The 12824-nt window shown below is 40.0% G+C and overlaps 1 protein-coding gene and 3 long non-coding RNA genes across 4 annotated transcripts in view; all 4 read left to right on the plus strand.

Moving 5' to 3' along the window:
- The first annotated feature begins 6404 nt into the window (after positions 1 to 6404).
- Positions 6405 to 7381, plus strand: LOC143140252 (uncharacterized). The gene is made up of 3 exons (XR_012990606.1): positions 6405 to 6710; positions 7051 to 7178; positions 7316 to 7381. It is a non-coding gene; the product is annotated as an uncharacterized LOC143140252 (long non-coding RNA).
- A 335-nt stretch (positions 7382 to 7716) lies between these two features.
- Positions 7717 to 8349, plus strand: LOC143140251 (uncharacterized). The gene is made up of 4 exons (XR_012990605.1): positions 7717 to 7784; positions 7948 to 7983; positions 8066 to 8107; positions 8206 to 8349. It is a non-coding gene; the product is annotated as an uncharacterized LOC143140251 (long non-coding RNA).
- Positions 8350 to 8506: 157 nt separating this feature from the next.
- LOC143140250 (uncharacterized) lies at positions 8507 to 8930 on the plus strand. Its single transcript, XR_012990604.1, has 3 exons — positions 8507 to 8562; positions 8674 to 8742; positions 8844 to 8930. It is a non-coding gene; the product is annotated as an uncharacterized LOC143140250 (long non-coding RNA).
- A 2937-nt stretch (positions 8931 to 11867) lies between these two features.
- LOC143141039 (septin-7-like) overlaps positions 11868 to 12824 on the plus strand; it is a 44186-nt gene continuing 43229 nt past the window's right edge. The window contains exon 1 of the mRNA XM_076302263.1: positions 11868 to 12032. Coding sequence (XP_076158378.1) covers positions 11973 to 12032 — 60 coding nt within the window. The 5' untranslated portion in view covers positions 11868 to 11972. The remainder of the gene's footprint in view (positions 12033 to 12824) is intronic.

Consider the following 12824-nt stretch of genomic DNA (forward strand, 5'->3'; position numbering starts at 1 on the left):
CACCAAATGTTATGTGTATGATTAACCTGACATTCTCTGGGGGTATGCCAAGTTTCGTAGAATTTCATCCATGGGGGGGTCTAAAAAATTAAGTTATGTGTACATTTAGTGACTGTACACTCATTGGCCTGTAGATGGTGGTGCACACATATACACACGCACACACACACACAGGCACGTATACCATCAGTATCGGCAATTAGAACGGCCGATACATAATTACAAATTCTGTAGGATTAAAGGAAACCCAAATATTCATCATAATAATAATTTGGCTGCATTTCCAGTATTGGCGTCACGTAGTCGTTTGTCCACTAGATGGCGCATCGTTGCAGTGAGACGTAATTTTGTTGGAAGTTAATCTAAAGTGGGTTGGAAAGACACTATGGGCTGTATTTTCGGTCACCAGCGCATGGCGTAAAGTTCGTTATTCACTGGCGCGAAGTTGAATTCGTTATTTTGCACCTTTATTTTTTAAGCATTGCGCCCAGGGGTGTGGCAATTAACAACCTAGGGAGGGACCTGGCGCATTGTCTAAAAATCGCTATCATACACCACCTAAACCTGGTCAGAAGTCAATGGCGAGTTGTTCATATGCTATTTTAAGAGCGCATGTCAACAGTCATATTGGCAGGTGCACGCACCATCCTTCTATCATTCATGAACGCACACCAGCGCACGTCCATGCAAAGCATTACAAATTGCACGATTACAATGGTAAACATAATTAGAATAAAGATATTACGAAATACTGTACATCTCATGATGAGTAGTTATTCACCATCATTTGCAAATTGGTAATGACGGTTAAAAGTGATTAGGGGAGAGGCGAGAGACACGTATGGAGCACAGGTGAAGACGCACTGTCACGAGATATAAGCAACTCCTCTGCAGGATAAATGTTGTTTTATTCAGTCATTTGAGCAACATTAGGGTAAGTGTTGCTTTTTCCAGCCTATGTTTTCGATGGTAACCCATTGTCAGTCAATAGTGAAAGTAACTGCATATAACTGTCTTGTCGTTGACTGACTCCTTGGTGAAGTTAGTTTCACTTTGCCAATGAGTTCAAATAATAGACGAGTGCAAATGCGTGAAGGCTATGCTAGGTTTTAGTAAAGCATGGTTTAAGAATGACTATTCCATACGGTCTCGCAAGCAGCCTCCTTCAAATGCGCCGTTGAATGCCAAAATACCGATGCATTTATTTGACATATCGCGCGTTGCGCCGTTAAAGGGAATGACAGATGTCATTCTCATTGGTTTAAAATGATGTTACGCCCCAAACACACCCATATGACTGATTAAAAGACCTAGGAACACCTTGTTACGCCATGCGCTCCACTTTTGAGAACGAAAACCCTCCCAATGTGAACTGGACATCCTACTAAATTTGAATAGACTTTTGACGAGTGACGATGCACTTTAGAATGTCATGATAGGGCCCTATGCTTCCTACAAGGACAAGACAGTAGGTTACAGTAGTTTACCGCAGAGAACGTCTAAGGGTGGGATGATTTCTGCATGACATGTAATTCCCATTTCCTCTTGAAGCCGAAATAAATCTGAGAATGTTTATCGGACATGCTTGTTTTTTACTGCAGGTAGGCTACGTTAATCCTATCAATAGCAGAATGTAGGTAAAATAATGTTACCATTAGCATGGTTGAGTGATGGATAAACCATAAATGCGTTTATAGGCTACCAAGCAAATTGATAACAGCAGTAATTGTATCTTTCGACTGTCATCTCATTTGCTTATGACTATAGCCTAGGCTACTAACAGGAGCTAAGTGAGTTAGCCACAATACGTTCGCTACGTGATGTTTTTTTTTAATGGAAATATAGGCTACCTGAAAGATAACCTGTCTGATGCATCCTAAACACCGGGCTGGGACATTTCTGACATTTTATTGGTCTCAAAAAGCATCTGAGTCAACGTTCATTCCCAAACACCCATATAGGCTAATTCAATCCTTTATTTTCAAAGGTGATTCAAGTAAGGAAGAGCATGGCTCAAAGTAAAGTAACTGAAACTACATAAATTCGTCAAAGAGAATAATTTGTGTCAACTCGCCGCAATGTAGATTTATTAACGCACCCGTGATGATCTACATCTCCATTTAAACCAGATGTTTTAGAGCGCACGTTGAGATGTATTCAGGGCAGGGCTGTACCTACACATATTTGTTGCACGTGCTACAAAAATCATTCTTTGCGATGAATGATTTAGTACCAACGTTACACCGGTCAGATACAGTTTTGCTTATGGCTATACCGTGAGACGCTTTTTGTTTGTTCGAAGTGCGTGTTTAGGGTGTGAGAGGGGAGTCGATTTGCTTTGATTCCAGCTTGGTAGTTGTAGTCTATGCGATTAAAAAACACGTGTGTGTGAAGTATCCAAACAATGATAACGCTTTCATTATGGCTGCTTTAGCCACAGACCTTGAGCTACTGTACAGTGGGTTGGGTTCCACTTCATTCGCCCTTTCGGTGATTCAGCTACTTGAAATGTATTACTACTGATATGCAAAACTATTAACTTTTCGCAAAGAGGTGGCAGCTTGATACTGTAAGGTGTAAGCCATTGGTTTCAAAGGAGATTTTATTTGGGTCGCCAGCATAGCATAGTGACAATTTGTGTTGTGTAATAGGCTAGGCCTAGCATAGGGCCTACCTTATATAGCTTATACCCAGCTAACACATGACGTTGCAGCAACGTCGCCATAAAGTTGTCATTTGGTCACAGCGACATTACCTTCTGGCTACGTTGTTGCAACGTCACAGCTACTTTGCAAGACAATGTTGTCACTTGGTACCATTAGTGACATTGCAGCGACGTTGTGACCTGGTCAGCTGATGATGTTGCAATTTGGTACCGTTAAGAACGGTGCCACAACATTGTGATTAGGTCAGCTGGTGACATTGCCATTTGGTGCCATGGGAAACGTTTCCGCGACGTCTGCCAATGACGTTGCCATGTAGTATTGTGAGTGATGTTGCCACAACATCATGATCAGGTCAGCTGATGACGTTGCCATTTAGAATCAGGAAATGTCCCCGCGACGTCAGCCAATGACGTTGACATGTAGTATTTGGAGTGATGTTGCCACAACGTTGTAAACGGGTCAGCTGATGACGTTGACATTTGGTGCCGTGGGATACGTCCCCGCGACGTCAGCCGATGATGTTGCCATGTCGTATTTGGAGTGATGTTGCCACAACATTGTGATTAGGTCAGCCGATGACTTTGCCATTTGGTGCTGTGGGAAATGTACCGGCGACGTCAGCCGATGATGTTGCCATGTAGTATTTGGAGTGATGTTGCCACAACATTGTGATTAGGTCAGCCGATGACGTTGCCATTTGGTGCTGTGGGAAATGTACCGGCGACGTCAGCCGATGATGTTGCCATGTAGTATTTGGAGTGATGTTACCACAACATCGTGATTAGGTCAGCCGATGACGTTGCCATTTGGTGCTGTGGGAAATGTACCGGCGACGTCAGCCGATGATGTTGCCATGTAGTATTTGGAGTGATGTTACCACAACATCGTGATTAGGTCAGCCGATGACGTTGCCATTTGGTGCTGTGGGAAATGTACCGGCGACGTCAGCCGATGATGTTGCCATGTAGTATTTGGAGTGATGTTGCCACAACGTTGTAAACGGGTCAACTGATGACGTTGCCATTTGGTGCCATGGGAACCGTCCCCGCGACGTCAGCCGATGACATTGCCATGTAGTATTGTGAGTGATGTTGCCACAACATTGTGAACTGGTCAGCTGATGATGTTGCCATTTGCTACCATGAAGAATGGTGCCACAACATCATGATCAGGTCAGCATTTTACCTATTGGTCGGGGATCGAACCAGCAACCCTTCGGTTTCAAGTCCTAACCAGTAGGCCATGACTGCCCCAAATTAGTTAGAAATATCCACCATAATGTATTCAGATGTATATGGGGAAATGTATTGGTAATATTTGTAAAGATATATGTATATGCACAATATATGTACATATATGAGACCATGCACATACAATGTATGCACAATACATATGTGGTGATACAGTACAGTATATGTACAGTACATGTAACATCTAAAATATATGAGTACTTACAGTTTTTCTCAGTTGCTAAAACACTAAAACCCATTGGCTGAAGAAAGTTCTCAGTTGCTTGAACTCATTAAGCTAATTATTCAGTCTGTTGTCAATACCTTAAACCATTTCACATGGTAAAACACAATTTTTAGAAAAACTTTAAACACTCATTCTCAAAACACATTCTGCACTAATGCTTATGTACTGTATTTTTACTGGTAAACACAAGTGGCAAAAATGAAATACAAATAGACATACAAATGTCATCGATTAAACACAACCACTCAAAATTGATTTCACTTGTTTCAAATGATGTGACAAAACCAATATACGCCAGTTCAGAGAGCAAACAGGTTGTTGAAGGTGGGAATGAAAATGGATAGAAGAAACTATGTAAGAAGACGAATGCATATGCAAAGTGGGGGATGAGGAGGAAGGGGAGGATGGCAAGAAAGAGGATTTTTATTGGACACTGTACTACAGTGCATTGTAGGCTGTATACTGTACAATACTGTAAACAAATCGTATGGCCCTGAACATTGTGCTTTCCATTTGTTTACAGTACTGACTGCTCAATAGATTTTGACTGGTGCAAGTTCATATCAACAAAGAACAAGAATCAAAGGACAAGTTTGTGAGATGCAGGATACTGTAAAAATAGAGGTACAAGGAGGAGGAAGAACAAAAAAATGCAAAGAGCAAAGCAAAGTAGTAATTTCTACTTGATGTTTCCTGTTTTGAGGCGAAAGTTTGATTTTGCAAGAGGAGTCAGAGGTTTTGTAAATAGTGCTTGTAAATAGGGTTTTGTGTTTAATGCTTTAAGAAAATGGAGCAAGGTTTCAGAAATTGTGTTTTAGCAATTCAAAAAAACTGTAATTGTTGTCACTTGTGTTTACCAGTATGGATGACATGTGCATTAGAGTTCAGAATGTGTTTTGAGAATGCGAATGTGTTTAGAGTTTTGCTGAAAAGTGTAAGTGGGATCTGCAAATTGTGTTTTACCATGTGAAATGGTTTAAGGTATTGACAACAGACTGAACAATTAGCTAAATGAGTTCAGGCAACTGAGAACCTTCTTCAGCCAATGGGTTTTAGTGTTTTAGCAACTGAGAAAAACGGTGAAAAACTGTAAAAAGTATTTCATAATGAGGGGGGAACTAATGTAGCCTAAGGTGTCTCTTATTTCATGTTGAGGTTTGCTTCCCAGCATGCATTGCAAGTCAGTTGCCTCGTTTATAGGCTATTATTGTTATTGATTTTGAAACAATATGGTTGAAACAGTTTAGCTTAGGCTCAACTCTTACTGATGTTTTGAACAATAAATTGAATAGTTTATTTTAAAAAAAAGAAACCGTGGACGTGAAACTACTAGTTCTAACCCAGTATAAAAGTCCAGCTGACAATTCCATCGTGTATCTTGTTGGAGGACATAAGCCTGAATGGTTGAAAATCAGCTACACACATAAGGTAAGTTCATACATAGACTGTATGTAATTAATAGCAAAATGGATAACCATGAAGATGTGATCTGATGTTACATAGGTTGTCTCTCTCCCACAGTAACAGTAATATCACCCGGATCAAAGCATTCGCTGTGCCTACAGGTATTAATTGGCCTATGTACAACGAAACGGCACCTTTCAATTCCACCTTGCTGCAATGTAACTTAATGTTGCAGTTACGGATTGGCAACGTTGGGGAGTGACGTTGCGGTTACGAATTCTCACCTTTCACTTTGCATGTTGTGGCAACCTTGGATACGACGTTGTGGCAATGTATTTTGGGTCATTCAGTTACATTGCAGCAACGTACTGGCAACGTAACTGTGCTAGCTGGGTAGTTTGTTAACAGTCACGGTTTTGTCATAACTCCCTCTATGCATTTTTGCATTTACAATAGCTCTGAAACCGGGGGGCGAACACGTCGCAGGGGGGGCGCCAGTGCGTGGATATCTCAATCGCAAAATTAAACAATATTTCTATCGGGCGCCTACCATGGACTACACTGTAAAAATTTGATAGTTCCTTGAAGAACCTCAATGTTACTCCAAGAACCCAGGGGCTCTTCTGAGAACTCAAACGTGCCTTGATGCTCTTAGAGGTCTCTGCAAGAACCTTAACGATTTTTCAGTATGAAAGGAGGTTCCTCAAAGAACCCAATTTAATCAAGGTTCCTGGAGGATCTCCAGCTGAGAAAGAATAATTTTCTTGAATTTATCTTTTACAGGCCTATATTGCTGTGTAGCCTAGGCCTAACTGATTCAAAACATAGGCTAACCTAATCAGATAATATAGGCCTGTGATAGGCTATGACAACAAAATAAGAGTTTTGATGAGTAATCGCCTATAGTTTGACTAGTGTTTAATTGCGCAAAAGATCTGAAGCATTCAGCTACTTGTGTGGTGTTTTGTTAATTGTGTGTAATTAACTATTTTGAAAAACTAGACGAGCATAGGCTAGGCCTACTGCCTATGCCAAAATAGCAGCAGAACACGGTCGGATAACTCGATGGGCGCACAGGTGTTGCTCGAGGCGATGACGCGCGTGTGGAATCTTCTTTAAAAATGGCAACAGAATTTGACAGTTGAGTCAACGTTACTACAGGAGGTGAGTGCAACATTTTGACAGCCCTATCTCAAGCTTTTTTAATGTTGACGTTTGTCAGAAACTATACCTTAAATGATACATATTCTACATATTAAATGGAAACGAGACGTTTTAACCATGACCTAATTATAGGCTATAGCATACAACTAAAGGTAAGATCAACGTGTCACCGTTTGTGAACGTTAACCTTAACTTTTTGTTTAACGTTAGAGCTAGAGCTTAGCAGCCTTATTTAGCCTACCGTTAGTTTTTTAAGTTATAAGATAGCATTATGCCTTGGCTTGTATGCTATGCTTAAACTGAATGTTAGCCAAATATTCTGTCTATTTTACTCCTTCAGCACAGACTTTTCAACTTCCCGTGTTTCCAACTCTCCTGAAATGAAAGCTAACATTAATGGAGGAAGTCCTGACGTTCATACTGCTGCACACAGATTATACAGGTCCTATTTGATTCAATTTCTATGTGGTAAGTGTGTAGCATGAGGTAGCCTACAGCTTTACTTACTGTTCTTCATTTGCATTCACGCAAAACAACAACCAGTCATTTAAATCATTAAGTCATTTAAAATATAGGCTACTCCATCTCTATGTTTAATTTCAAAGGTATCCAGTATCATGACATTTGTGCTGCTGCTGTATCTAAGCACCCTTTCCTCCGGAATCGCACAGGACCAGGATATGCATGTAAGTAGATTATTAAAGTAATAAACATACAGTTAGGCCTACTGGCTGTAGTGAGGGTCCTTTTTTAAGGCACCTAACAAGTAGGGATAATGGGATGGGATATTCCTGTCAGGGGTATTCAGGTTGTTGTAGTCTGCTCACTTACAGATGCAATTGAATCATGTATGCCTATGACACTCTTCACTTCTGTTGGTATGTTGCTTAACACCTGTATAAACCAGGCCATTGCATTTGAATGTTCCTTTAGGCTAATTGGTTTATATAACCTTTCATATTATAGTTGGTTGGGAATGCTAAAAACAAATTCAAGAAGGAAAGAATCCCACTGATCCTTCCTGAAATTGGATACCATCGAGCAAAGTATGGGAAAAGGCAAAATTCATCACAGGCAAGTCACCTTTTCCTCACAAAGCAAAATGCATCTGTATCTCAAGCAGAAGCTTTCAGAATTACACTTCACTGTGATCCTTATTGCAGTTTACTTTGATTCCAGGACAAAACTCAATCCAATGTGAGGGAAACCACACTTATTTTTTTTTCTATTCACACAGATACCTGCTACCCAGGATGCAAACACTGTAGTTCAGGTATGGTGTGTGTGTGTGTGTGTGTGTGTGTGCGCGCGTGCGTGTGCATATATGTTCACTGATGATCTTTTTACACTGACAGGTTGTAGATGTTCTTGGTGATGAAAGCGTATCCAAATCCAATGTAAGTTTTCAGATGATGATTAAACACCATATATTACTACTTATTACATTTCTTTAACCAAATTGACCTTTACTTTAAATTGAATGTAACATTTACAGGACAATGAGACAAAAATGAAGGAGGAGTGTTAAAAAGTAAACCCTGATCTAAATACGATTGAAAACAGAATAAGGAGAACAATCAGTGACAGAGTGGCATTTATTCAACGCCACTCCTCACAGGAAATCCTTACTGAATACCCAGCTTTACACCACATTTGAACTGTGAGTTAACATTGGGCATTTAGTACCACTGCCAATTATTTTTCAGATGTTCTTCTGCCAAGCAAACATGTAATTTGTTCTTATCTTTTTAAAGGTTTTCTCTGAAATTCAGCACCTGCATAACATTGACCTACTGTAAGTACCAATCTGCACTAAATCAGGCCTGTGAGGAGACAACCTACAAATACAAAGGTATTAAGAAGTTTGATTTACACTTCATGTCATTACTGCTATAAAACTGTATGGAATTACAAGTATGTTATTACTGCTATAAGACTTATCCAGTATATTGTTCAAATTCAGGACTCTTTGCAGCAGAGCGGCCATATCTGTTTGGGGACAATCCTGACAGGCTCATACGTTGTGGATAAGGTAAGAGTACCAGTCATTTGACACTGTTAGAAACTTCCCCTGCCAATGGGCTTGAATATCACCAATCCCCATTCTAAATACTGTTATTCTGTACTTTTCAGATATCCAAGACACCCACACCTACCCTATGCATGAGAGGCAACCCCTTTGAGGAAGACACCACCATTACACTTTGCATGGACGGACAAAAGGTCGTAACACCAGAAGATGTGTTGATGGGCATTGGAGCATTGCTAGCAGTTTATTTAATTTTCAATATGGAATACCCAAAGGCCGTGAACAAGACATTGTTGTTTTTACAGTCTATGTGTGATATTAAGACAAAAGAAAAAATCCCCATTGCCGTATTTCGGATGTCAAATTTCATACTCTAAATTAAATACTCAATAGTTCAATCAATCATTTATTGACTATTTCATTTAGATTAGGAAGTTAATTGTGTTCTTGTTAATAGCATTGTTTAATAGATGTTTTCATTCATGCCTTCATCTATGTAGCCTGTGTATTATTTGTTTATTTATATATTTATTTATGTATCTATCTGTCCATCCTTTCATGTACAGTATTCCTAATATTTTGCCATTGACATGCTTTGACGCTTTTGATTAAATTCTTGCTTAAATACATCTGTTGTTTCATGTACATTTATCCCACATTCTAATAATAAAAATAATAATAACAATAAAGGTTAATACATTCTAATAATAATAATAATAATAATAATAATAAAGGTTAATAATAATGAAGGTTCTGTAATGAACTTCAAAAGGTTCCTCAAGCAACCTTTGAAAAGGTTCTTCAAAGAACCTTTCTTTAAAGGTTCTTCGAAGAACCTTTTGAGGTTCCCCCACAGTTTCAAATTGAAGAACCCCTAAAAGTTCCTCCAGGATCTTATAATTTTTACAGTGTAGGCTGGGTGAAAATCAAAAGATTGCGTCAAAAGATTGAGCTTGGTCTGGCGAAAGCCAGACTAACCATGGACCTCATAGTTGCAAAATGCAAGGGAACATGAATCAGCATATTATTTGCACAAACAATAACGGACAGTAGCTCTTCAACTGTGCCCGTTAAAATGTGTATGAACAGTCTCGCAACGCATTTCATGAAGGCCCTTTTGGACATGTCAGTTATTTGCACCACTGGGTAAAACGGCATTTTGTTTTAGACTACTGGTATTTAATTTGTGCATTGACAATAAAGCTGAATATCATATGAACTAGATGACTAAACTTATGCATATGTAGAAGAAGAAACATTCACAAAAATCCGTGACATGACCTCTCTTCTTGATAGCTGTTGAAAACTGCATGGAACTGACAGGGATTGTTTTGTTTAATAATAAATAAATAAATACATTATGCTGCTACCTTCTGCTTTTCCCAAATACAATGTAGCCTACAGGTGTACCTTTCATCAGTCTAGTTGCAATGGATGGACTGTGATGAACTGCTTGTGATTGTTTAGAGATTTTAAAGGTTTTATAACAATGTTACAGATTTTTTGGCCCAGAAACAAATCTATTCACCTTTGCAGCGCCAGTAGGCTACTTTGTGTGCGGAATGTGTGCAAACACACATTCCAAAAAGCATACACACAAAAGTTTCAAGAGTGGGGGATGGAGTAGAAGATGGAGACAAATTCATTAATATGATTTATTTTCGCGGAATGGATGTGCAGGACTGAGCGGCGGTCATATTTTGTACCGCTACGCGGTACATCTAGTTTAGGACGTGTCTATTTTGATAGATTGTTGCAAACTTGACTACAAACATCATTCAAATAGAATTCCAACAAACAGCACTGCTGCATTACTGATGCAATAATGTACTGATGCAATAATGGAATAAATATATTTGGTGTGTTTCCTAGTAACAGTAGAATGTTACTGATCTAGCGTCTTCGGTAGTCCACCTCACAATAAAGGATCCCCATTGCAGGCTTGCAAATCTATTGAGGAATCCTACCATAGCCCCCAAGACAGGGGATAGCCTACAACGGTTAAAATATCCCTTACCAAAGGATACCACCTAGGCTACTTATTTTAGAATGTAATCCTGAGCACTGTATTCGTGATCTCTAATGAAATGGAAAGTTTGCCTTCAGAGGCCATAGTTTCCACTTGACCCAAAGGTCAGCAAGTTTTGGCAAATAATAGTCTACTTGACCATGGATAGAGGATGTGGAATGGCTATTCCATTAGGCAGAGTTTATCGCCTGTTGTCCTCCTCCTCCGTACCGCCGGCGAAGCTGCCGTCAGAGGACTGGACATTCTCTCTGGAAAATGACCCTGAAGGCAACGGTAACATTAGCCGCCACATACAGTCAAGTTGTCCATTTGTGTTAGCTACAGCTTTACATAGTGTCTACCGTTTTCGGTTAATTGGATTTAATTATCTCTGTCAAACAAAATCTCCTCATTGTTGACAAATTCCTGTCTGGCTCGTCAGGCTAACATTCCTGGGGTCCTGCAGGAATTTTTGATTTTTTGTTTAGCATGCACTTCCCAATATCACAGACAGATGGCGGAGTTAGACAAGTTTTTTTATGAGTGAAAAAAAGTTTTTCTGATGATGTGATGCTTGCAAGTGTAAGGCCTTAAAGAATGGATAGGTAGGAAGACTAAGAACCAAACTAAACGAGTCTATACACCACTGTTGACCTTCCACACACCTTCATTTTTTAGACCTTAGTGGTGTGACAGACTAATGTGTTGACACGAATCATAAAATGTATGGCAAAGGCAAGCGACATCGAATAGCCATTTGTAGTGCAAACATCTTTTCCGGATGCGTGACATGTTTTTTGTTAAATCCGCGTAGGCGTTTTTACCCTGGGCACTGGGCTAGCTCTCTGAATTCACTTGAATAACTTTTGAAGAATTCATTGTATAGCCGATTGAGCTATCTGTAAAAGTTGGCCTAGGCTACTTTATCTGTTCATGTTTCTTTTGCAACAGGTCTAGTTTGAGAGACTATTTTCAGGTTAAATGTAAATCCATTTGCTCGGCCACTCAAGATGCATATTCCAGTCTTGTCCTCGCGGTAAAGAATGCAAAAAATCTCTTTGGTGTGGCTTGGCGAATTCTCGCGAGACTGCATTTGTGGCGATTCACCAAAGCCAGAGTACGTTCAGCTTGCGCGCCGCCCTATTTGGATGCGTTTGAGAGTACGCGGAAAAAAATACGTACGACTGTCGGGACTTGAAGAGTTGCCGTGAATTCATCAAAGGGAATGTCGATCAGTGAAAGATCGGTTACTGAGGCGGCAGGGAACATCATGGGTGAGTTATCAGTCTCTTTTGTTCACGGGGAAAACTTTTGCGCTGGTCAGCGTGAAAACGGTGCATTCAGATAGCTCCATTCAAGCCAGTTAACGTTAGACAAAGGAGTAATCTCAAATTTCACTAGCAAAGGAACAGTTAGTTGAAAGTGAGCGCGACAGAGGTATTTCCTGTGTGTTTTTTTCGCCATAACCGAACGACATAGGTTTTTTTTCTCCCACTGTAGCAGCAGCGTAACCCAGTGTGCTAGCACTGCCTCTGTGCACAGCTAACTGTTGAACAGATAATTTCATAGGCTTTGTAATTAACCGTAGTCGCTAGCGTCTCGGAGATTCACCCGGTTTCAGATCCTTACAAACACATACAGCCAGCAGTTCAGTCCAGAATAGCGACGTTTATGGAACCATTTACATTGATGGCTTTTTTGATTAGTACCAGTTGCAAAGGGTCAGCTGTAGGCTATGCTGGGTAGTGTAACTTAAGCTTTCTGGTTACAGGAATGTCCATCACTACACATAGATTATATAGGTTTTGGTTTGCTAAACGTGTGAATCGCACTTTGCCACGTAGATATAAATACTCTAAGAAATTAAATTAGCTTTTGTTACTCTGGCAGTTGCACCATTACTTTGTATCAGAATAGGCTATTTTTGTTGAGCCTCTGTGAGCAACAGTGTTGCCTTCCTGATGTAGTTAGTGTTAGATTAACTTTCTGTCTGGGGTGACGCCAACACGTCCGAGGTAACCTGTTAACCCAGCTTGTCAGGAACCGAGATCGGAATGTCCTGTAGCATTAGCCAACA

This window comes from Alosa pseudoharengus, unplaced genomic scaffold, assembly GCF_046254945.1.
Source record: "Alosa pseudoharengus isolate Yale_2024_CS ecotype anadromous, Long Island Sound unplaced genomic scaffold, YU_APseudo_1.1 YU_APseudo_1.1_scf_23, whole genome shotgun sequence".
NCBI classification, from domain to species: Eukaryota; Metazoa; Chordata; class Actinopteri; order Clupeiformes; family Clupeidae; genus Alosa; species Alosa pseudoharengus.